Below are 25930 nucleotides of genomic sequence, written 5' to 3' on the forward strand. Positions count from 1 at the left end.
GCAAATGATTGACGTATATAATCACGGAATCGGATGTCGCATCTAATTTGTCGGTATGCACGGTCGTGCCGACGCTAGTACGCATGTCAACTAATTACGTCACACGCTTCCGCCATCTTTTCCCCAACTTCATGAGTCTCTCGTCGAGAGACTGTCGTGACGCTTTCGAAAGAGACCGCAGCAACAACTCAACGGAGCAGACCGTTGATGACGTGCGGGAAGTCGTTGCTGCAGCATGGGCATCTGATTGAGATGCGAGATGGTCACCTCACACGCCTGCTGCATCCACGGCTCGCCATCTATCTGCATTGGCAGCATAGAGCTTGTCCTATAACGTTTAGATAATTGACTGTATTGAAAAAAGGGAGGAGTATAAGTGGGTACCTGAGAGTGACAATCGAGCACTGAGCCAGTCGGATGCCCGATTGTTTGAATCCCATCCGAATCTGCCCCATGTGAAGAGCACCTTGCACGCCTACTACTTCCAGTAACTTATCATCCATAGCTACACACGTTTAAATCCAAAATATTAATTAAAATTTGAGTAGAAAAATTTTTGGAGGGAAATTTCCAACCTTGTAGTCGATAGGCTGCAGAAGGTGATGTCTCTCTTGTTGTGGATTGACTTTCGTTGCTGCTACCCCACAGTGCTGTGCCACCATAGATTGATGGAATATTCAATATGGCGATGCCCTCCAATGATCTCTTTGCCAATTGCAACGACTGCCCATCACACTAAAATACCAATTAACAAAATCACTACAAAAATGTATATCATCAATAATGCCAACTGCAGCCCCATTACATCATAAAGTCACAAGCCATATCATTATGTCAATTACCCGTGTTATGTTGTCCCCACTGCTGCCCTAGCATGCATTTTCCCAATAACATGACTAGCTGTTCAAGGGGATGCACTTTATGTTTACATATGCCCTTTGTGGTACTGGAATAGAAATAATTTAGCTCTAACCGGTCAAGTCCAGTCATATGAAAACAATTAGTAACTTCCTCACCCTATACCACTTTATGTTACTACAGTGATCATGTTCAACCAAACAAAGTCCACCCATGGACCACAATTGATTATTATAAGTATTATTCCAACACACAGTAGGTTCTCTTACTAATTGGGTCTTTGAACTTCATGGCTATAGCAACCAAAAGCCCATTATGAGTTAGACAATCAAAACTCTGACAAGGTTTGATACTGTTGGCAGAAGGTTTTCAGCCATTGTTTCCTACCAGCTCTTGCACTGCAAGTGAGTGAGTGAGTTGGAGTTTCTGTTCATCACCGTGTTTTCTTTGACATGACAATATCTCTTAGTGAAAAGCTAACAGCACCATTCAAAGACAAATAACTGTCTGCCATTGCCAATCGCAAAGATGACAGAAAGCTTTCTTGACATCTCAATTGCCCACCAGGACCACCTGGTCGTAAAGCAATCCATTGCTTGTAGTATAGTACACACGCTAGGATTTGATGCAGCAGGAGAAAAACAGAAATCTAGAAAGTATTGTCGAAGTCAGAGAGTCTAAAGTACCTTTTTCATTTCAATAGCTTCAGAAGTCTGTGGCCATTGGGGGAATCATGCAGAAGAGTTGTTGGACAAATTTTCACAACATTTTTTATCACTAAGAATGATGACTGGTCAACTCAAATAGAATTACAGACAAAGAGTCATATATGGTTTGCTTTCAGTCTCGCCGATTCAATCTACTCTATGTAATGAACTCCAATGCTTGTTTGTCCAACAGCAAGTGCTCAATTAGTTCTATCTCTGCAAGGTAATTTGGTGCAGACACTACTAAAAGTGATTTGTTAGATTGCCGTATAACAGGAGCTATTGATGGCTGTTTTTCTTGTAGTTTCTCCTCTTGCGCTTTTACCAATATTTTTTGAAATAAAGTGAGAGTGTGAGTGAGTGAGTGAGTGAGTGAGAGAAACAGAGAAGCAAGAAAGTTACTGGTGATGTCTTCTTACACAGGAGCCTAGTCTCTGTTTGTATATACATCACAGTGGCCTCTGGCTTCTGTTCTCAAACGTCTTTTTCTTATAACTGATAATGACATATACTAACATGTCCCTTAATTAATGTAATTCTCTTGCAGTGTTATCTCTCCCTAGTCAGGTCCTGGCAGCCACAACAGTAGTATACAAATCTGTGGTGAGAACTGCCACAATCAACAATCATATCTCTTATGCTCATAACAGATGTGCACACAATAATATTACTAACCAAGCCCGACAGTCTCTTCCAGCTGTAGAACTGCTAAAGTCTGAAACAAGGTGGAAATGTTTTCTGAAAGAGGACAACCCAATCAAACTCCTCTTCCTCCTCTAGAGAAGACCGGAAGAGATTGAAAAAGCTAGACCCATGCAGTCCAAAGGGTGTCCCATCACTCATAACAATTCACTGCATGATCAATCCCATAAAGATTTCTATTCAATAGCATAGTTTGCCACCAGCTTGTTGCTAGACCAGCTACTGAAACAGATACGACTAACTAGATTCATATGCATGTGTATAACACATGAATTTTTAATGTAAACATCCGCATAGAACACTGTTTCTTGCACTCTGAATCTCTGCATTTCTTCTAATTTGAAAACAAAAAGCTAAGCAACTAAGGGGTATTCAAGGTACCTAAGATTTTATGACTCATCCTCTAATATTTTACGACTCATCCTCTCTAATATTTTATGACTCATCCTCTCTAATATTTTATGACTCATCCTCTCTAGTCTCCTCATCTGTGTTCCTTATAAAAAAAACCAAGCATTCCCACCTACATCCAGACTTGAGATCATTTGGGAACTCCATCCCAACCAGATTTCTGGTTACTATCCTACAGTTAGGGTTACCAGTTAGGGTTTAGGATATGTAGCATTTCATGACATCCACAAACATCCACACTGCTGCCCTCACACCACACAAATCAATACCACACCACATCCAGGAAAAATTCAACTACTGTCAACTTTTTAGTGCAAAATGAACTGAAAGTACAGAGCGACTCATTCCGCCTTGATATAGATTGGAGCCACAGAAAGCATGATTTTACAAGGAAAGTATTATAGAACTAAGCGAATTTGGGTAGTTGCCTTATCAACCATCAGATACTGTACATGTGTAGCTACATGCTTCGGCTAAATGCTTCAGCTACATCACAAGGCAAAGCAACAAATCTTTCATACAACTGGAAGTCACACTGTGGCACTCACTTTGGCAATCAAAACTTTTCCACTGTCCAAAAATTCATAAACAATCCAGCGAGGAAAATTTGTGCAATAGAAAAAGCAATAACCAGTTTTAATGCATTTACTCTTTAAAAAGTTCAATAATTGGTATACACACTGCAACAACGATTGTACAAACATAGAAAAATATTATGAATAAATGTGTTTACCTCAACAAAATCTTATATGTCTGAATAAAACAGACAGTGACAATTTGGTAAGTCTTCACTGTTCAGTGGCATGCTAGTGTTGGCACCAGAAGGTTGCTCCAATTACCAATGGACATTTACATGCATGGTGTAGGTAATGGACCTCCTATCCCTGCTGCTGTTACTATTACACTACTGTAGTGTTGGTATTTTCTCTGCAACATTGTCATATATCTCAATGTCCATCTTGGACTGCTGGCATCTCTCCTATGACAGCTGAACTAATAGTGGAGGTGGTCCATCTTCTAGGTTCATGATTAGTTCCAGTTTGCCTATGCCTTCTCAGTTCAGGATCATCATATTACAGTTCCAGTTTTGTCTATCTTTTCAGATAACAATGTGATTGACCTTTCTCTACCATTAGATTATACAACAGCATGGCACTGACCCATGACACCTTCCAACCTAATCAAAGACCACCATAGAGCATATCAAACCACCATCAACATTCATGAAGACAAACAGAGAGAAAGGTCAGACAATCTGTAGAAAATATGCACTATTACTTAGGGTGTCTGGCACGTTCAGCCAACACAATGTGTACTAGCTGGATGTCATTAATATCATGCACTCAAAAAGTTGCCCCAATATCAACAATTACTGCTGCATTATTTAAATCGAGGTTTTATAATAATACATAAGTGGAAATGCATCAATCTGTTGAATTGTCAGACCATAATCATCATGTCTGTTTGGGCTATATATAGTCTGACCAAAAAACCACAGTAAGCTGTAAGAAATATGTGAATTGTAAGAATCGAAGGCAAACTTCACACTACAGCAATTGGGCCTGTTGATCATACTTATTTTAGACACATCAACAAACAACCTTTGACCTTTGACAGCGATCATCAGGATTCAGTTATTGCACTTTAATCAAAGTGCTAAAGTTCTGGCCCTGCTTCTTGTTGTAAATATATGCTAGAGTGTCAACTGGTGTGTGTGTGTGTGTGTGTGTGTGTGTGTGTGTGTGTGTGTGTGTGTGTGTGTGTGTGTGTGTGTGTGTGTGTGTGTGTGTGTGTGTGTGTGTGTGTGTGTGTGTCACAGCTCAGTGAAGTAAACTGCATACTAAGTAATTGCATGTGTAATTATAGGAGCAGCTTGGCATACGTACAACTCAATCTGCATTTGATTCTAGTAGCTACAGCTGACAAAGACTATTAACTACACATTCAAGTTTACACAGCATATACATTAACCTATAACTAAGCTCTATTGCTTTACTGTAATAGAGGTGTACATCCTTCAGACTTACAGTGTAAGCCAGAGTTATAGCCCGCTCACACGCATGAGCACTTGTAACCGAGTCAACACGGGTCAGCTTTTGAAAGGCTGTGTGAATGTAGGCCCAGTTGAATGTATAGGCCCAGTCGATCCTGAGCCATGCTGGAATGGCCCAAATCAAACTTCCCTGCAACTGTCAAACTGTAGCCTCGTGTAGCCAGACCCCCTCCCCGTGTTATACTCCTGCATGTAGCCAGACTTTTCATGACACGCGGGCATTTCTGATATACAAGTCTTTCTGATATACAAGTGTTACTGATATACAAGTGGTCAGACTGCCTAACAGGAGACACACTCACTAAATGAGCCAGGTGTGAGCAAAAGAAGCTAGCTCCCTCTTTGACTGGGCTTGATTTGAAAGAGCTCATGTGAAAGGTTAGTATAGACACTTGAGATTGCCTGCTGCAAGAAGTTTCTCTCCGTTATAACTAGAAAGTACTGATTCTCGTGTCAGTATATCTCTCTGAGCTGCATGTAGCATCTACTGCAAAAGCAAGTATATCAGAAGATACTTATTGAAACTGTTGGAATACAAGTGAAGTAAAAGAAATAATTGCAGCTGCCAACTAATACTGTACATCAATGGCTACCTTATCATTTTTGCCATTTTTTCTTAAATGATTGCAAAACCTTACCCACATGTGTCAATATATATTGGTCAATGCAAGATGTCACAACTGAGACTACACCAGAGTACACTCTGTCTACTCAGATAAACTTCCACAGTAAACAGATGCAAGCACATACCAACGGAAATTGATCAGACAATGAGCAAAAACCTTGACCAGTTTCTCACCACAACCTATCTAATTAGCATCTCTTGGGAAGTGGGACATGAGATAGGATACTACAAAAGTTGTCCTCCATGTTGACACAAATGTAAAAGTAAATTTTTTAAAATACTATACATCAGTCTATTTTACCATCTTTGTCAGTTTTGTCATAAATGATTGTCAAACCTTATGCACTTGTGTCAATATTGATCAATGCAACCATGTCAACAACTGAAAGACTAAAACAACACTCTGTCTGAAACTTCCTCAGTAAACAGCTAGGGGCAACCACACACAAAATGCTGACTCCATCAATCTAGGGAAAAAACTGATCAGACAATGAGCAAAACCATGACCAGTTTCCTGCCAGAAGACAACACCTTGTGGAAGGGGCATGAAATATGATAAGTGTGGACCCTGTTGTTGACACAAAGGTAAACTAAATAAATGCAATGCAATACAATTTCCTGTATTACAACACCCGACAAATATCTTACACCCACTCAAATGCTAAATCCATCATTCCTACGCAAGAACTACGCAATCACTCACTTCCCAGGTATAAACAATTACTAAAATTTGCATTATGACTAATTACTATGCCCTTATAAAGTACCCATGCAATTCCTCTGCCATGCAAATGCCTGCATGACAGATAGCACTTGGCGCCTATCTGACAATATGCACATCTAACATACCAGAAGGAAAACCACTACTGAGACAGTTAATTAGCGTTTCTTTGTCATCAAATAATTAACCAATAAAACATGGATTCATTTCTTCCCAAATCAACACCTTTTTGATCAGCAAACACTTTAATTAAAGTGCATGATATTTTTGCTAATGAGAGCAAATACATTACAAAGTTAAGTCACATTTGTTCAAGATCGCCAGCAGCTACTGCATGACTTTACCAACCCAAACGTCTGCACTCCTTTACACACTCGCCAGGCATTAACCCATCAAACGCGTGCAAATAATTTTTACTATTCTTCTTCTTCAAGCATGCTTTAGCAATAGGAGGGATACTAGTGTCCAACTGTAATATCAGCTGTTTTTTCTATCAGCTAGCTTTGTTACCACGGGTCGGATATCCGAGTTATGGGTATAGTAGCCCTCTGGCTGATGACCATAGGACTTTAGAACCCTATTTATACTTGATTAGTGTAGATGCAAATGAAGCCATTTGTTTTTCATAAGTTTTACCTATAAAGGTCTTACCTCAATTGAAATTTTGTCTGCAAGGTCTCTACAAGAAGCAGAGAAGTTCTCTTGTGACGCGATCTCAAAGTACCAAAGCTTATTTCGAACTCTACACACCAAGATTTCATTAACTGTTATCAGATTGAACCAGGGCAGCACTTGCAACATCATAGAAATAGATAACATCAAAAAATAAAAGATTGTAAAGTAAACACAAAGGTAAGTGTGATGGCACAGGTAGACAAATAGAAAACAAAAACAAACATGCAAGTAAATAAGTGAATGATCAATGACCAAGTCATGAGTTTGCAAGGGAAAGAATTTGTTTCTCACACTCCTACTGTCTCTTCATAAACATTCACACTCTCATCTGTCAACAGTGTAGGAGTAGTCCAGATGCTCACATTATCTCTCCAAAATAGGACCTTCACATACTCATCAGTCACACTGTAGTCCAAAAATACAAAGAGGGGGACTGTCTATGACCACAGAAAGTTCCCAGTTCTTACAACTTTCTGCAAGTAATGTTCACTGCATGCAGCTGTAAAGTACACCTGGCTCTGCCTATTAATTGAAGGTAAAAAAAGCATCATTACATTTTAATGCCAAGGCAATCTTCTATCACAAATTTAAGGAATGATGGTGGTTATAAAACAATGGTATCAGAAGGATTGTGTCTATTTACATATCCAGAGTGTATGGCAGTTAATTTAGATCAACATTTTCTATATACTATTAGTCCATAATATTAGCATCCATAATATTATGATAAATTATGTTTCATGCAATAGCTTCATAAGCTACCAAACCAACACTACAAAATCAAACAAACGACAAACAGCATAGTAGACTGACACAAAAACAAAGCAGCAGGAAAAGCAAGGGGGCACATAAACCTCAATTAACACCCAGCCCCACAACATCCCCTCCACTGAATCACCTGCTATTGAACTTCTCTGGATGTTTCTCTCTCATTACATGAAACTTGTGTGCAATTGAAGCATCCTACAATGTACCAGATACAACTGACATCATTCATAAGTTCTATCAGGCTACTCACCACTCCAACAGAAAAGTAATTGTTCATCACACTATAGGGAACCTTGTCACCCTCCACAGCAGCTTCTGGAAGGTTATTCACTTCAATTTTCCACCTGGAAATAAACACAGTAACACAAAATTAAAGCTATTGACAAACATGCACCCCTAAACATGTAGACTGTCATACTGATACACATACCGTCACACTTACTGATGTACATATAGTAATACTGTCACATATACTGTCAATCCATCAAATCACTCTAGAGCAAACTCATGTCACAAACCTGTCTAAGTATATCGTCTCTGCTTTGGCCATTTGTAAAAGAACCTTGTCTAGACTTCCTCCTTCGTAGCCTACAACACACAGAACATACCATACCATCTAGCCTCATGATAGAAACTGTAAAAACGAGTTAACATTACCTCCACCCCACTTTAAGCATCGAGCAAGATCATTTCCAGTTCCTAAAAAATAATTAAGGTATTTCTGACATGATCAAGTTAAAACCTAAAGCTGTCTACATTTATAAATATAACACTTTAGAAATAGCTGACTTTCAACCACAGTCCTACTCATTCATTCTGTCTATCTGCCTGTCTTATTTCTCATCACCATTTGGCCACACTCCCATCAGACTGTGTGTCCATTTGTCGGTCAAATTACAGAAGTACTCAGTACACTCTTATTTCCCATCAGAGACAGACAAAATTAGCATTGCCATCAATATTGTCAATGGACATGCCATCACATAGAGCGCCACCACCAAAAGCTTCCATGACTTCGGCTTTCCGTTTGGTGATGTTCTGAATCTCGGTTTTACCAACCTCAAAGTCAATTTCAATCTGGTTGAGCTCTTTGCGTCTTTTCATGGCCATGTACAACACCAGAGATAATACTCTTCTAGTGAAATGCAAAGCTGGCGTCAAGCTTCTAAACACTAAATATTCTGTATAAAGGCTGATGTGCTCTGCTCCCAGTCAAGCCTGCTAATTAGGAAAGTTGCATCCTGTATGTCTACTCACAGAGGTTGAGGTTGAGGTTATATGATATGACTTGGCCACAATGACAGTAGTCGCTAATGAAGTTTGGCAGTTTGTATTACAAAGACTTCGTGGACAGAATAATAGGCGCTATAGCCAGGTGGTTGCACTAATGAGATGGTTGAACTACAGGTTTTACTATGCCCCAAAGCAGCTAGACTACCTACCAAAAACGTTCTACCAAAGACATTCCAAAAAGCACTAATCACAGTAACTCAACAACCTCTAGATGACGACTCTTGCATTACAAAGTTTGTAAGATGAGTAAACCCTAGTCTGCCAGTAACTTGTAAATGTGCGGATTTGTTAAGGATGTTTGGCTGCACGTTTTCCTGCACACCTTTTGTTTTACCAACAGGACTGGAAATGAGAGTAATAGTGCCTATGTTAATTCACATACTAAAGTAAACAATTGCATAACACAACCACCCACACAAAATCACAACGAGCAAATCACAAAAGACAGAGACTACTACATGTAAACAAGGAATTGTGCGCTCAAAATATAACAATTTAATTAATATCACCAAGTCTTACCTAAAGGCAAGACGCCTACTGGTGGCTTGGTCTCTAGTTTCATTTTATCTACAAGATGTAGATCACTTCACTACAATATGTCATCGAAATTGACACTAAATATCAACTTCTGTCACCTAGAGCAGACAAAATCCAGCCGACGGTGCCATCTCCACCACAACAGAGAACACGACTGTTGGGAAGCGAGCCAATAAACTGCAACCTGAAATGTAGTTTTCATTAGTTAATGCGATTACCAATGTTGCCATCATCAATCAACTAACCAAAAACTCACCCAGGAGTGGGACCTCCTTGGGTCAGATCAAAGACTTGTCGTGGATTCAACAGATACTGCATTTGCCGAAATACCCTACAACATGCTGTGATTATCACATAGATATAAATAACCAGGTACAGTAAATCACTTCACACCTGATGCCTTGCTTTCCACCGCTTTTCGGATTCACAAATACAACGAGTGGTTGGCTGTGTTCACTGAGATCTGAAATCTGAATTACAAAATCAAAATTATTGATAAACAATATTTAATTGGTTGACAATCAATGGTTTCTCACCTGGAGACGAAATCCCTCCTCGGACAAGAGGTTGGGGTGCTTTGCAATGGCGACTGTCCCAGAGGGTTCCTCTTGTGCATCTCCCATCTAACACACACACACACACATACACACACACACACACACACACACACACACACACACACACACACACACACACACACACACACACACATATCATGCGTTACTCACCAGTGTGCTGGGACGTATGCATATGGGAGACACAACGTAGACCTTGTGCTGTCCAAGATCGCACTCAGTTGGAAGCGACGACTCGCAACCATTATGAAGCTGCACACAACCAACCACACAATGAGCTCATCTAATACACCACAACAAGCACAAAGTGTCGACATGCAGGCGTTTTGTGCAGGTCCTGCAAGTGTGCGCTTGTTTTTAACAGAGAAGACCCAGATGGAAACTAAGCCTATTGGCTAATTAATTAGGAGGAGGAAGCATAAGATCATATGTTACCTCATCACTTCCCAAGAAATTAAAATTCAGCACTTGTAGGTTCCTACTGTTTTCGTCTCTCTTTCAGCATCATTTTGTAGTCAAGCTAACGTTTCTGAAAAACCAATTCATTTCCACACTTCGTCAAACACGTGGGTACAAAACATTCCTAGCCACACCTACTAGATTAGCTCATGCAGAATGCAGATTAGAGGTATGCATGGTGATTACCCCAGAGTATGTTTACATGTTGCATAGAATTACCAACAGGGCTATGGTACAATCACAAAATTATCTGGACTTTTTCCGTGGAAGCTAAATTGTCTGGATAATCAAAAGTGTGGATAAATGAAATGATGATGTGGTGACTTCCTTGAGGTTGAGTCATACATTGGCAGTCAAGTAAATATATATAATAAACAAACATTTAATTAATTAATATATGGCAATATTATCTGTTATTATATAGACACTGGACGTATCAATAATCTGGAAAAAATTACTTCCGATCGAAATCAGGGGTGGCCAACTGGTGTTATGGTGCGACAGTGCCACCATGCAGACGCTGGTTTTGGGCACCAAGCAAGTAAAGATTTGGCACCAAAGCTTGAAGCCACTTAAGCAGATGCTGACGTCATGACTGTGACTAAACACAAGATATCATGATCAAATGTATTGTACAATGATGATGCATGCACATGTATAAATGCATGTATGTATGTATGTATGTATCCACAAATTGCACAAAAATATCTCCATCAACATGGGGTAAGAATATCAAGAAGTACCAACATTTTCAAGCAACCTTTGCTAGCAAAAAGCCGAAAAGAAAAGATCTATATCAAGTGACAGACCCCGTGGCCTCAAGCAATAGTGACAACATCAATTTATCAGCTACGATTAGTGAAACAAAAATTATAGTATACTAGTTTCAATGTATTCCGTATTATCACTCAGTCTTATGAACTCTTATAAAACAGTACGTATGTACATACAAACATACGTGTGTCTGTACTATGTAGGTAGGTTACTGGTAGGTAGCCTCAAACCATGCAGTCTCTCCCAGGTGTGTCTGCATGGGCGTGTCATTTCCATTGGGCACCAGGATGCATTCCTGGTACGTACCACACCAAGGCACCAACTTGGCCACACCTGCCAAAAAGCACGTCATTTCAACATGGAAACCGTACTGTACGTTTGTGTTTAGCCAACAGTTGCCGGATACTCCACACTATACTGCAATTAAATGTAGTCGTTCTAAGAATCACTTATAAGTTTACTCAATTAATTAATTTAATTAATATCAAACACCTTTGTCCATTAGATCCAAATTCATACTACATGGACACGTGACTTACATGTGAAACCTCAGTATCCTGATATTTAATTAAAACGCATTTGCAAGCATTTATTAAAGTCCACAAATTTCAAGACCACGCCTACAAATGCTGGAGGGCTATAGCCCAGTCTAGCCCATGCCACGCTACACTCCCCCTTGAGACCAGTTTGTTGGAATAATGTCCGATTACCGGGAATGTTAATGTGAGTATGTAGTATGTACATGTGTGCTAGAGTACACTCACCACTCGATGACACCAACTGCAGGTCAGCCCACTGAGCATCTTTCGTTTCTTGATCGTTCTCTCGCAGCAACTGCACTTGCCCAGACAGTTACCTTCCACCCAGTGGTGTAACATCACCTGCAACATAGACTCCCAGAGTAGCAAACAACGAATCAACCTCGTCACATGCTGCATATTACCTCGGTGGTTTTACGCGACTTGACGTACGTTCTGATGCAACTCTGTCTAAAACGAACCAAGCATCTCTCGTGGACAACAAGCCTGCATACTGCGACGACGAATGCAAAGCGTGAATACAAAGAGAGCGCAAAATTATTTACGACTTTGAATATTACAATTGCAACTGAAGCCTTGTTCATAAAGCAGGTGATTCCGACACAAGTTGCAGTGAACACTTGAGTGAAAACGCTTGAGGCGCCACTAAAACGGTCAACTAAAGTTTAGCCTGAGCTACATACATCAATCAAGAAAGCAAACATGCAGACAAACAAGAGACAACAAGAAGAAAGACAAGCACCCAATCACACAAAGTTTGGCAAGAAAGAAAATACGAAACTCGACTAACACTCAACGACAGCCACACATAGTGCAGACAAATCGGTCAAGATACATCGTGTATGCAGATAATATTGACTCACTCTGTGCCCACCTTCCTGCAAATTCTGTAAATACAATGTTTATGGTACAAAATCATCAATTGACATAAACTCGTAGCATACTGTCTCGATGCCGAGAAGAACGAGAAGCGGTATTTTTGAGTTGGTGCTTGCCATCCATTCTTCCTTTGAAATTAGTCCGTCGTCATTCAAATCCAACTCTTGCAGCATCTCTTCAAGAATCTATGGAGAAAAAAGGAAAACGTGAGTGTTGTCAGTGACTGTGTGTAGGGAATATGCGCACCGGTCTTAGCTCTGTTGTGTCCCAGCCCAGGCAAGCACTTACTGTCATCATCTGATCCAAGATGCAGCCTAATTCCTATAAATGTTACAAAGAGTCAATGACACACACACACACACACACACACACACACACACACACACACACACACACACACACACACACACACACACGTGCACACACGTGCACGCGCATGCACACATGCACGCGCATGCACACATGCACGTGCACACACACACACACACACACACACACACACACACACACACACACACACACACACACACACACACACACACACACAAATGGCAAATGGATAAGGAGCTGCCGTTAAACGGTAATGCCCCCAACCAGATGGCTGGGTTCCTGTGCACTAAGTAGGAGCTACGGGCCGTCCTAAGCAATCTCCAGGAGCCTGGCTAGGTGCTCGCAAGAGCACCGACTGTGACGCCAACTGTGGCGTGGGCACCCAAAGTCCCACCCGTACCCCAGTGGCTGATGGACTTTTTCGCAGTCTGAGGCCTTAGCCACCCCAGTCAAAGACCAGGTACTCATTTATACTCCTGAGTCAAAAGAGGCAATTGTGTGTAAGTTTCTTTCTTAATGAAATTATGTGACTTGAGCTTGCAACCCTGCAAGGTCCCAGATGTTTCCATTCTCCAAGCGTACTCTCTAACCAAATTAAACCACAGCACACAGCGCAAGCCCAAAGTTCCCTGAGTAGCACACAGGGCCCAGCTTAACAGTTGGGGCGTGACCACAGAGAAGCAGCTCCTGACATTTAGGCGCGCGCGCGTGCACACACACACACACACACACACACACACACACACACACCAAGCTAACAAATAAGACTGGCACAGAATTGAAATGCATCAAATCTATACCTGCCATTTTAAAAATTGATTTCGAATCACATGCACTGTCCATGCAAATTGAAAACTTCGATCTACAAGAATTTCTTCTCTAGCATTAATTAAGATTTACTATTCTGTCTGTATCTTTGGTGTGTGTGTGTGTGTGTGTGTGTGTGGGGGGGGGGGGGGTGTGTGCGCGCGCACTGCATTGGCATCTGCCTGTCTGTTAATGCATACATGAATATGCAGTCCAACATCTCGTAATTACCTCTCTCTCCAAGTAGCCACTGTTGTCGAGGTCATAGAACCTAAACAACACTGCAATAACACACAATACTCATCACTCCACCTTATCACAACCAAACATCTACAACGCATCCCTACATCCCAGTTTGTCACTAGGCGATCCGCTCTCCAACAGACAAAGGAAACAGACAACATCTTGCAACGACACAACGGCATCAGAAGCTGCAGGCAACTCCCCCACAGATGTCGGAGATACGGCACAGACTGCCTCATCAGGAACTGGAACAGAACAAACTGCACCACGCCCATTATCCGACGACCCAACAACATGCAGAGCTGCAGATGCACCCATAGCAGCAGCCGTCAGAGCAGTTTTCGTCGACGACCGTTTCTCCAGCTTCGGTGGAACATTTTTCTTCTTATTGCTCGACACTTTCTTTCCATACGGATTAGTAAACGCCTCCACGGCTTTTTGTTTTAGTATAGAGTTCATGTTGCGTACGATTGCTACGCCGGCGGAACTCTGGCGCAACTCGTATTTCACCTTCGACCTGCGTCTATTCGTTGTGCGATTCAACGAGCCAAACAAACGTCGAGCAATGTCGACTCCAACATCGGCCGTCAAGTAGAAACGAAGGAAGTCGGAGAACTGCTCGAAAGTGAGGTCCTACCGACCGCATACAAAGAACTACTTAGACCTAACGCCTAGAGATAACGATTTTGTGCAGATTCCCACCTCGCTGGCGATGAGTTCGGACGAAATTCTCTGCAGCTCGTTTGCAGCCGCCATCTCGGTGAACTCCTTGAGCGCTTCTTGCGACAGAGTCGCCGACGCAATGGCGCTAATAGCGTCCTTCAGTTTGCACTGAGAGACTAAAAGAGAGGAGGAGAAAAAAGCAAGTCATCAACAAAAACGGGTTGTAGGGTAGAACCGCAAAGTGACGGAGTCTAGCAAACACAACGCACAGTTTGCGTATTCCTGCAGCTTGACGAAGTCGTCCGGCGTCATTCGCGAGTGAGACATCCTCACTACTCGTTGAAGTCGTCGAATCCTCACCGCCACCAACCAAGGCAAGCCTACGAGCTATTGGGTAAGTGATACCTGACTGGTGTTGCGCAGCTCGCCACGCCTACTCAAGTTACTTCTCTGTTTTTTCAACAAAACAATTAGTCAAATAAATATGTGATTGTTGGCATGTAATTATAACATGTTTCTATGTCTTTCTCCGTCTACAGAGAAGTGGCCGACTGGACACTCAGTCTACAGCTGCATCTCACGTGATGGTGTAAATTGACATCTAGACTTGCAGCAGCTAAAACTCAAGTATACACAGTGTAACACTAAACTCTCGGCAACAACAGTTACGATTGGAGTAATAACTAAATACACCGTTAATTCTCTTGTTCAAGGAAAAGTGAGTCTTCTAGTCTAGTAACCGCTTTGTCATACATACTGTCTGTCTTGCTACTTCTACGTACTTAGCTAACTAGAATAGATTTGTCTTTGTAATAGAAACTCTACCTTGCTAGAAATGCGATAGAAAATATCAAAGCAGCATTGCAGATCAGAAAAATATCTAATAACATCATTCAAATCAACTATGTATTCAATATCTAGCAATCAAACCCTTTTCATTGCGGATATATGTACGGGTATGGGAGGTGACACTCGAAATGCCCGTATTTTGAACAAACTTTTTAATAAGACACCCAAGTCCATAGGCGTGCGCTAACCTGGATGTAACCCGGATTATTAACTTGGTAAAGTGATGATTGTTCAGAGAGAGGGTCAGACCAGAGCCGTATAGAGTGAGTTGCGACAACTCGGATTATGGGCGCCATTTTGTGTCCAGCCGACGGTAGTAAAAATTCTTGTATAAATTGTACGAACATCGACAAAGCTTGAAGTTATTGGAACTTATTACTATAGCTATGAACAACACTTTCACTAATTTTGAGGGACTTTGTATGTACGTAGAGTATTTTTCGACAGCGGCACTCTAGAGTACAGATGACGATAGATAGGGTTAGAGCTCACTTGTCGTTTTAAAAGATCTCACGTTGCTTTCCTTGGTACTTGAAAAACTAAGTGATGGCATCAGCGGGAAGTGAAACTCGTGAGATTTGCCGTGTGCGCTGCCTCGGAGTTCGGACTGTCTCAGTAGTTATTACAAGCGCAGCCAGACTGAGATAAGTCAACGCAGGGACACAGGGACACCCTTAAAAAGTAGTTTCTTTATTTTTGATATATTAAAAATATACTATATTTCTAATTTCTAATTACCTCTCATATCAATTACCTGCAATTATGGTCCATGCACCATATAATTCCAATACAATAGGCATGAGAACAGTGGCAAAAGTAAAATTGTTAGTAAAGTAGTAAGCAACTATCTGCTACCACCGTGATGCTAACCCACCCAACCTAAAAGTGCGTGGCATGCCCATGTTTAACTTGACCAGGCAGTGTGACCTGGTCTCTGACCACTACTTGTATCAAACTCAACCACTGGGTAACGGACATTTCATCCATTGTCAAACAGCAACGTTTCTCCTGTTCACAAAGATGCTGCAATTTTGAGTGAAGATGGTCTATGGTAGAGTTAAGAGATGATTGACATTCTTTGTTGAAGAGTACGCACAAATGGCAATGGATGCTGCTGTTTCAAAAGTAGGTTGTATTCAACAGATCCACAAGCACATCAAAGTTCTTAATTAATGGTTGAGGATGTCCAAAGCATGCCTCTCATGCTATAGGCCTCTTGAAAAACCGGTGAGCTGGTCTTTTCCAAAAAATGCCAAATCTTTCCTCTATTTTCAGTTTCTGATGCAAAATTGTTCTCTTCTCGTGTTTAGCTTAAACTAGCTCTCTCGTCAGTTTCCTTAATTCATTATTTTGCATTCTAGCTGAGGCAGGATGTCAAGTGAGGAACCTCATCATCACACAATTACTTTTCCTGTATCATCAACTGCAACCTCCTCTCCTGGCAGAACAAACAAATAAATGTTTTAATAATTGACAAAGAGAACAAAGTGCATTAATTTCATCACAAGTCCAAATTCATATATTTTGTATATTGCTTACCGTCATTTGAAGAAACTTGTGCTCCCGGCGTCCATAAAACAGTAGGAATGATCCAACAAGACGAGGGGAGCTCTTGATTCCGGATCTAATCCTCGTCCTAATTAAAGGAGACTTTCTCTGAAAGTCAGCTTTGCGATGAGGGAATATCGTCGCAATGACATACTGTATTTCCTTTCAGCTTTCTCTTCCTGTCGGCTCTGCGTGCAATTCTCGAATAGAGACTCGTCAAAATGAGCCTAAAAGCAAAACAAGTAAAGAAACAACACTCCCTAAAAGTTTTCATGCCTTTTACATTACCTAGTAGAGAAATAAGCTCGTCAGAGATGACGTCCAACAACGTCGCCTCACTTTCGCCTCCGAGATCTTCCTTCTTGCAAGGTTTTTTGGAAAGCAACACGGCTTGTACCATTTTTCAGTTGTATTGCTGCATCCCCAAGCGCAACAGCAAGGCGTTCTGCAAGCAACGACTACACAAAGCGACTATCTCTTGATTTCCCGGATCCGTTCAGTGCGCAACTGGACACAAAATGGCGCCCGTAACATCACGTGACCAAATCGTCATGTTGCAACTCTCTCTATACAAGTCCAAAAACATTTTGAGAAAATGATGGGTATGTAGGGATGGGTATGTAGTTATGTCATTTATGCCCATCTCCTACATCACATTCACAACTGCTGCAAGCGATATAGGTAAAAAGAGTGTGATGTGGAGATGGGCATAAATGACATATATAAGTACATACCCATCCCTACATACCCATCATTTTCTCAAAATGTTTTTGGACTTGTTTCATACATTTTTAGATGGAAATGACAGTTTTAGTGAACGGAGTGCTTAGCATTTTGAACATGTGAGAATACTTTCATGTTCAAAACCTCAGGACAGACCACATGGAGGTTGCACTCTCTGTCCCGCCCCTCCCCTCCCACCTTAGGCCACGAATTCCAGGCTGTAATTAGATGCTGCACATCCCAGTTTAGCTACGGTATTTCTTTTCAAGTGACCTTTTTAGACAGTATAACAATCGGGTATGCAGCTTCGCACAACTTCGAAGTGAACCATATCACGATAATTAATGTACATTGACATTTCAGTGGTGTCTTCAATAATAGATTGGTGTAAGTAGTATGTGTATGTAGTTTGAAACTAAAGAGGGGTAATTCATCGAGTATGTGTATGTAGTTTGAAATGGAAATGACAGTCCTAGCGCTATAAACAACTGGCAGCTAGCCTTCCAAACGGTAGTCACATGTACACACGTGACCGGAACAACATGGCGTTGTGGGAAGCAGGACATAGAATTGCATGGCAGCAGTTGACTGATACAAGGTGTCTTTGCTCATTTCTAGCTGTTGGGTCAGTGCAATTCTTCGGACAAGAGCGAATCGTTTGGTGTGACTCTCGTCGTTGTAGCTGCTTCGAGTGAGGCGCTAGCCTGGCTGACAAAAGTGAAATGTGAAATGTGAAAGAATAATCGGGTTTTTTACTTGCCGATTGCATCTCTGAACAACTCCCACGTTACGCTCAGCATACACGGAAGTACGTAGCAGCCGACGGATGGACGTAGCAGCCGACGGATGTACGTAATAACACTGATTGCAGCTATAAACAACTCGCATTACCACGAAAGAGATACGCTTACATGCACAGAGAGTCAGACAGGACGCCGCGCCGTTGAACATAGTCGTACATGTTCAACTACACGCAACTGTAAGCAGTATGTAGCAGCAGGTGGAAGTGGCCGCTAGGCTTCCAAACGGTAGTCACATGTACATACGTGACCGGAACAACATGGCGTTGTGGGAAGCAGTACGTGGAATTGCATGGCAGCAGTTGACTGATACAAGGTGACTTTGCACATTTCTAGCTGGTGGGTCAGTGCAATTCTTCGGACAAGAGCGAATCGTTTGGTGTGACTCTCGTCGTTGTAGCCGCTTCGAGTGAGGCGCTAGCCTGGCTGACAAAAGTGAAATGTGAAATGTGAAAGAATAAATCGGGTTTTTTTACTTGCCGATAGCTGGCTTCTGAGGCACTTGGTGTCAGCGGTGATAGCCTGGCTACCATTAGGAACGTTTGAAGTTGAGCGCTACGTGGGTCCGAGATCTCTGTAATGAGTTCTGAGAGATCCGGTTCGGATGCGTTTGGATACTTTTGTATGGGGCGCCATTTTAGATTCTTCGTATCCCTACGTACACATCGGTAGCACTCCCTGATCGAATGGTATCTAACGGCCCCGTGTGGCAGCAAGGTCCCGGATACCTCGCGTTAGATGCAGTTGCCCTGATCCGACTCAGACTCGCCTCGGCCTCCCAGACCCGTGTAGCGCCGATACAAAATCGTCCTCCAATCGAATCCGGACGATCGAGTCACAGCGGATGCGCGTATCGCGAATTTTCATCACGAATTCGAAGCTCCACGCGCGACTAGCAGCTACTCGCAGCGGATTCACGGCAATCAGACACATGCCGATCGCGTCCGCGGCACCGCTAGTAAAAGAAACTGCTTCCTAACGTCCCGTTCGCGTTCCCTACTAACACACAAATGATAAAACCGTAGCTACTGTAAACACAAAGGTACCCGTGCAGCAGGATGCGACACGATGTTCTAGTGCGACATGTCTTTGTCGTTCTAGTATTACAGCCGTAATTGGAAATGTATGCACTTATGAAACTCAACACTAATGCTGGTCCTAGGACCAACCGCAATATATTGAGAAGAGGCGGTACCATCCCAGACCCGTGGCCGCGTGGAGGACGATTTCGTATCGGCGCTACATGGGTCTGGGAGGCCGAGGCTAGAGGCAGACATGCGTAAAGTAAATCGCCGTGTGCTACTTCTGTGTCTGGGACTAACTCTCGCACTGCTCTTCGTCATCAGACACATATCCATTCTCTTTCCACGACAACGTCTTGCCGATGAGTCGTTTTTCTTGACGTCTACATGCCCTGCCTGCTTTGGCGACAATCTCTGCAAGCAGTTGGAAGACAGGCTGCTGGTAACATCGTTTTTGCTAACGCTGAGAGCGTCGTTTAAGGGAGTTCATAGAGCAGAATGGAGCAGCCTATCAAAAGGATCAGTCAGAGTGGTGACAAAGAGTCTCTCTCTTGCCACAGAGATGAAAGAGTTTGATGCGCAATTGTGTCTGTACACGACAGGGGACAGGTATTGCTCTGTTGACGAGGCTGCAAAATTGTTACTGAGTTCGAATGTTGTTGATCGGGCTCGGAAGGGATCGAACACAATGTGGGATCGGCAATTAGATTTGTCTGATCATTTCGGTTGTGTGTCGAAACGATTGGAAACGAAAGTGATTCGACTGTATGATAAGAATGGGGATGGGTTGTTGAGTGTCGAGGAACATCATATTTTGGCGACCACACTTAAAGTCAATCGGGAGCCGATTATCCTTCAACTGTTTCCAAACGAAGACGGTTGGCCATTTCCTCGCTATTATGGAGCATGTGGTCGAACGATTATCGTTGAGGATGGTGGGCGACCGTTGTTAGAATACATGAACAAACCTTGGGAATTCCGAGTGTGGCTCGCTGTCCAGCTGCTACAGATTGCGTTTCTTCTCACCAATAACAACAAAGAATGGGCTGTGTATCTCACAGACATCGATCTAGAAAATTTCGCTTTATCAAGAAACGGACAAGTTCTAGCTATCGACGTCGAGCACGTGGAGGTTGTTGATATGAGAGAAATTAAACAGAAAGGGTTACCGATCTATCGAAACTTTAAGGCTGAAAACCCTTTTTGTGACCACGACAATGTCATATGCGGGACACACAGCATCGATGCAATGTGTCGGGGTCAGGAGAGAGATCATAATTTTATATACACTTGTAGAGCAATGCTTGGGTTTCCACATCACGGTCGACTGTTGAGTAACCCCCCTTCACATGTTAAGGACAGAATTGAATCTCTTTTGATGGACTGTATATATTATAATAGTGACAGGCCACGTTGGCAAGCTGCAGAGGAGCTGTTACAGTTTCTGGTCAGTTTATTACCAAATGGACCTGATCAAGATGATTTAATGCAGATATATAATAAATAACTATATACAATAGATCACTAATAATTCAAGTGTTGCATCGGTAACCAGAACAAACTATTTGGTACGAAAACGGTTGTTGACTGCTGTTGCTCAAAGACATCACATACATATCACCTAAACACATATGAATAGGGCAGAGGCGTAGTGTGGCATGGGCTAGACCAGGATAGCCCATCATTTGTAGGCGTGGTCATAAAAATTGTGGACTGTAAGTACGTGTAAGGACCAAAGCTGCATATATACACCACTCTTTTTCCAGTCTGGATCTGCCACTGATTCTACCGTATCAGTCCAGAGTTTAATTAAGCCAATAGAAATGGGCGTGTTCATAAAATGTAGGCGTGGCTCGGAGCATCATAAAGTTAGTCTCCCATTTCTAGAACTCACGCTATGCCCCTGACTGTAGACAAACATAAATTACCTCTACGAGTATACATTCCCACAATCTCCATCGACAGAGTCAAAATTACCTCCAACCCTTTCCGCTGCGGAAAGGGTCTGGTTACGCGAGACTAACCCCAAACACACACACGCATGCACACACACACACACACACACACACACACACACACACACACACACACACACACACCACACAGACACAGACACAGACACAGACACACACACACACACCACACAGACACAGACACAGACACAGACACAGACACAGACACACACACACACACAGACACACACACACGCGCGCGCGCCATCTATGATAGTCGGTTGAAACACCATAAAACCGAGCTCTCGTTCTTTACAATCCTGTTCTAGTATACCAAGAGATAAAAGTGGCCACTCATAAACCACACTCATGCACCGACACAAACAAAGCAAATTCTAAATTACAAAATTTTTAGAAAATAAATTAAGTATATACACTTAAGTCTAAATCGAGTAGCAGTAATCTGTCCACTCTAAATTCCACAATTAATTAATTAAAATAAAAATCAAGTGTACTTGTTTCATCCAAAGTCTATTTGCCCTACAGTTTCATCCGAGACAACAGTCCAACATAGAAACTTGTGCTTAGCTGTATTTCTGCATTAAATCATCCTGATCAGGACCTTCTGGTAAAAACGTAACCAAGTAGTGTAAGAGTTCTGCTGCAGCTTGCCGACGTCGCCGGTGCCTGTTATAGTACATACAATCCATCAGAAGTGACTCTATTGTGTTCTTTGCATGCACAGGTGGATTATCCAACAGGCGACCATATCCTGAAAACCCAAGCATTATCCTGCAAATGTAGATAAAATTTAGATCTCTCTCATACCCGAGACACATTAGATCGCTGCTGTGTATTCCACAACGAACATGATTACGGCTACATTCTGGGTCTTCTTGCTTCAACTCTAGATCACTAAGTACTTGTTTCCTATCAACCTCTTGCATGTCAACGATCTCAACATGTTCAGCATCTATAACCAGCACTTGGCCGTTCTCAGAAAGAGCAAAGTTAGCTGGCCTAATGTCTGTTAAATATAACGCCCAATCATGACTGTTATCAGTCAGAAGAAATGCAATCTGTAGTAACTGTACTGACAGCCACACTCGGAATTCCCACGATTTCTTCATGTATGATTCCAGCGTTCTCCCACCATATTCGGCTATAATAGTCCGACCACATGCGCCATAGTATTGAGGAAATGGCCAACCCTCGTCTTGAGGAAAGAGTTGAAGAATGATCGGCTCACGATTAACTTGTAACGTCGTAGCCAGAATCTGTGACTCCTCAACATTCAGTGACCCATCTCGATCAGTGTCATACAGCCCAATAATTTTTCGTTTCAATCTGTCAGACATGCAATGAAAATGATCGGATAAATTCAGTCCGACAGTCAATGATTGCATTAGATTCGATGGTATCTGCTCGGAAGATTTGATTTTGAAAAGCTTGACAGCCTCGTGCACAGCACACTGTCTCTCTCCTGTCACTCTAAGACATAACGCCTCATCAAAATTCTTAATTTCGGCTGCATAACCAAGATTCTTTGTCACGACCTTCACTTTTCCCTCCTGTCTGTCCCACTCTGCGTAGCGCACGCCCTTCATAGACGCCCTCGGGTCAGTCAAATATGGTGCTATCCACAGACGGCCCTCTAGCTGTTTACACAGACTAGTGCCGTAGCAGGCGGGACAGACATTTGATTGGAAGAAAAATTCGTCGGCAAGAAAGCTTGATGCAAACAAAGAGACAAAAAGTGTGTCTTTGATCAGGAAGACGAGAGACACGGCGATCAATCCGACGCAGATAAATAGCCGACGACGCTTACATCTTCGCAGGGGCATTCTAAGTTATAATTACAAATAAAAACAATACATGCTCTGCCTCACGCGCGCTACTCTAATCCATTATTAATTAGCAAAGTTCCCGGATACCAGGATTCCCTACTGTTGAGGGATGTCTAGGCATTGTACATGCATGCACACAAAGCTAACACTCTACCTCCTTTGTGCCTGCTGCCGACTGTTAAAAGCCAAGAAACCAAATCCAGCAGATAAGACAACTAACATTACCCATGCAGATGTAGAAAACAAGGCAGGAGTACTCAACGCAACAACCCAGACGACAATTACAATCACAAATACGAGAGGAAAAAAGAACCGTGACATATCAAACTCCGGATTTTCAAACTCAGCGGCCTGGAGACGTTCTGGTGATCCAGAACCCTCAGAACCAGTGATAGCCACAATGATGACTGAATTGTTCTGAATCTCATAGAACGACAAAGAGTGATTTTCGTCGTGCATGAGACGTCCTCGGTAGACAAAACGAACTCGACAACCACTGGCCAATTCTTGTGCAAATGCAATTCTGTAGATACAAAAGCTCGTATACTCACATGAACACTGCCACTAATTATTTGACACAACAGGTTGTCTGGTTGTCTGTCTATTTGTCTGTCTGTCTGCCTGAGTGTTAGCCTCGAACTTCCAGACCAGAGAGCGCACGAAGCGCGCGAACTCTAGTCTGGACCAAGTCGATACTAAAATGATTTCGGAAATAGCCTTTCTTAGCCAATCAGCTTCTACAACCCGAATCTCGGTTGTAAATTCTGATTGGCTTAGCAATAATTGGTTATGCTAAGTGCACTAGCACCTGATTGCGCGCGTGTGAAATCCTCGTGGGCGGCTAAGTGCACGTCACAAAAATGACAAGACTCTGCATGCCAGAACAATGATCAGACTGTGCACACACACATCTTAGTTTTAGTTTCAGCTTCAGTTCATTAATATTTTCAAGCTTGCGGTGAGAGGACATGCACAGCAGCATCGCTAGACCATCACCTTTGACAACTGGTCGAGCGGTAGTCTCGCTAGTAGAGCGGTTAGACTAGCTAGCGGTCTGCCGAAGAATCAAAGAGTCGTCGTTTCATGCCGTCCACCAAGATATCGCCGCAAACACGGCAGACGTCTCTTCTTTGTTTGTGAGATCTCATGGCATTTACAAATGATATGTTGATCTCGGTAAAACAATCCTACGCTGTTAGACACCATTTACCATCGCTTTTGATAAATACTTCCGAAATCATTTTAGTATCAACTTGGTCCAGACTAGAGTTCGTGCGCTTCGCACGCTCTCTGGTCTGGAAATTCGAGGCTACCTGAGTGTCTGTCTGTCTGTCTGTTGTCCATTTTTCTGTCCTTTCATAAATCATCACTGCAACTCACACCATGCACAGGAGCGTAGCAAGCACATTTAAACAGACTGGGCCTAACGCGCGCTAAAAGATGTGGTTTAACGCGCGCTATATGGTGTAATTTAACGCGCGCTAAAAGACGTTGGTTAACGCGCGCTAAAACATGCGCAATGGGTCCTGCAAAACAGAAAGGTTGGAGTTCGAGACCATCCATGTACTCACGTGTAACTTCGATCTACAGTAATTCAGTGGCTGTAGTACAGTAGCTAAGTCTACCCAAACTACAGATACTCCAAAAATATAAATAAATAATATATTTAATCATCTATATACAAAACCTATCCTAATAGCCTGCTCGAGAAAGCCTGTTTTTTTCAAAACTGGTCAGGCCATGCCCACCCTTTGCTACACCCCTGATGCAAACTACATAATGACGTACAGCAACATCGGTTTATCTGTCTGCCTGTCTGCCAATTCATTTTCATAAATCAACACTAAAACATCCACATATCATAAACTAAAAGAATGTCCAGCAACCACCAAGGCCGCAGTCTGTCTGTCTGTCTGTCTGTCTGTCTGTCTGTCTGTCTCTCTGTCTGTGTGATTGGTGTGTGTGTGTGTGTGTGTGTGTGTGTGTGTGTGTGTGTGTGTGTGTGTGTGTGTGTGTGTGTGTGTCTGTCGTGTGTGTGTGTGTGTGTGTGTGTGTGTGTGTGTGTCTGTCTGTGTGTGTCTGTCTGTCGTGTGTGTGTGTGTGTGTGTGTGTGTGTCCTTTAAACACACGTGGCTCGATCTACTGTAGATTGGCCACATCTATCTGTCTCTCTACGTATCATTCCTTCATACTCCTCACCTTTTCAACTCCTCAACAGTCTGATCTCGTCTCACACGAGCCACTCTCTCCGTTTCCTGATGTCTCAACTTGACCACAATTGTTCCATCCACATCTTCCGATGGCGTACCCTCAACACCCTCTCCGGTCTCTCTTTCATCGTCATCCACGCGAGGCTGTTCAACTCTTGTCTCGCCTTCTCCGACTCTCGAAGAATCGAGAGAATGTGATCTAGCCACTTCTGTCTGTCTAGGCGGCAAGTCATGATAGGATCTAAGAGAGCTAAAGCATACCTTCCACAGGTAAAATGTTAGAACTCCAATGAAAAGAAGGACAGTGACGGTCACATCGTCTCCGATGCCTTCAATTAGGGCCATATCCGGGACCTTTGC

General features: G+C 42.5%; 4 protein-coding genes and 2 long non-coding RNA genes across 7 annotated transcripts; 2 read left to right on the forward strand and 4 right to left on the reverse strand.

Moving 5' to 3' along the window:
• Window positions 1-111: 111 nt before the first annotated feature.
• Window positions 112-14984, reverse strand: LOC134194711 (diacylglycerol kinase beta-like). The gene is made up of 24 exons (XM_062663655.1): window positions 14889-14984; window positions 14659-14795; window positions 14061-14589; window positions 13945-13994; window positions 12823-12897; window positions 12642-12761; window positions 12561-12584; window positions 12258-12342; window positions 12102-12190; window positions 11923-12039; window positions 10079-10177; window positions 9887-9973; window positions 9744-9820; window positions 9607-9681; window positions 9449-9534; window positions 9333-9380; window positions 8178-8219; window positions 8039-8108; window positions 7771-7864; window positions 7651-7715; window positions 6729-6819; window positions 576-735; window positions 385-505; window positions 112-328 (listed from the first exon to the last, which is right to left on the reverse strand). The coding sequence occupies exons 1-24, from the start codon at window positions 14944-14946 to the stop codon at window positions 130-132; spliced, it is 2598 nt and encodes an 865-aa protein (XP_062519639.1). The 5' UTR covers window positions 14947-14984; the 3' UTR covers window positions 112-129.
• On the forward strand, window positions 14449-15521 carry LOC134194713 (uncharacterized). Its single transcript, XR_009972231.1, has 2 exons — window positions 14449-14581; window positions 14651-15521. It is a non-coding gene; the product is annotated as an uncharacterized LOC134194713 (long non-coding RNA).
• Window positions 15522-16143: 622 nt separating this feature from the next.
• LOC134195033 (uncharacterized) lies at window positions 16144-17586 on the reverse strand. The gene is made up of 3 exons (XR_009972285.1): window positions 17305-17586; window positions 17008-17243; window positions 16144-16906 (listed from the first exon to the last, which is right to left on the reverse strand). It is a non-coding gene; the product is annotated as an uncharacterized LOC134195033 (long non-coding RNA).
• Window positions 17587-19813: 2227 nt separating this feature from the next.
• Window positions 19814-21127, forward strand: LOC134194931 (divergent protein kinase domain 2A-like). Its single transcript, XM_062663915.1, has one exon. It carries the CDS (start codon window positions 19815-19817, stop codon window positions 21066-21068), a length of 1254 nt encoding a protein of 417 aa, XP_062519899.1. The 5' UTR covers window position 19814; the 3' UTR covers window positions 21069-21127.
• Window positions 21128-21809: 682 nt separating this feature from the next.
• Window positions 21810-25910, reverse strand: LOC134195098 (divergent protein kinase domain 2A-like). Of its 2 annotated transcripts, XM_062664112.1 has the most exons (3): window positions 25560-25910; window positions 22342-23883; window positions 22129-22285 (listed from the first exon to the last, which is right to left on the reverse strand). In XM_062664112.1, the coding sequence occupies exons 2-3, from the start codon at window positions 23355-23357 to the stop codon at window positions 22264-22266; spliced, it is 1038 nt and encodes a 345-aa protein (XP_062520096.1). In that variant the 5' UTR covers window positions 23358-23883; window positions 25560-25910; the 3' UTR covers window positions 22129-22263. The 2 variants fall into 2 exon arrangements, with proteins under 2 accessions (XP_062520095.1, XP_062520096.1); XM_062664111.1 differs by having other exon boundaries at window positions 21810-23883.
• Window positions 23511-25915, reverse strand: LOC134194610 (transmembrane and ubiquitin-like domain-containing protein 1). The gene is made up of 2 exons (XM_062663553.1): window positions 25560-25915; window positions 23511-23883 (listed from the first exon to the last, which is right to left on the reverse strand). Exons 1-2 carry the CDS (start codon window positions 25913-25915, stop codon window positions 23511-23513), a joined length of 729 nt encoding a protein of 242 aa, XP_062519537.1.
• Window positions 25916-25930: the final 15 nt, after the last annotated feature.

The sequence above is a fragment of the Corticium candelabrum genome, chromosome 19 (genome assembly GCF_963422355.1).
Source record: "Corticium candelabrum chromosome 19, ooCorCand1.1, whole genome shotgun sequence".
In the NCBI taxonomy this organism is placed as follows: domain Eukaryota; kingdom Metazoa; phylum Porifera; class Homoscleromorpha; order Homosclerophorida; family Plakinidae; genus Corticium; species Corticium candelabrum.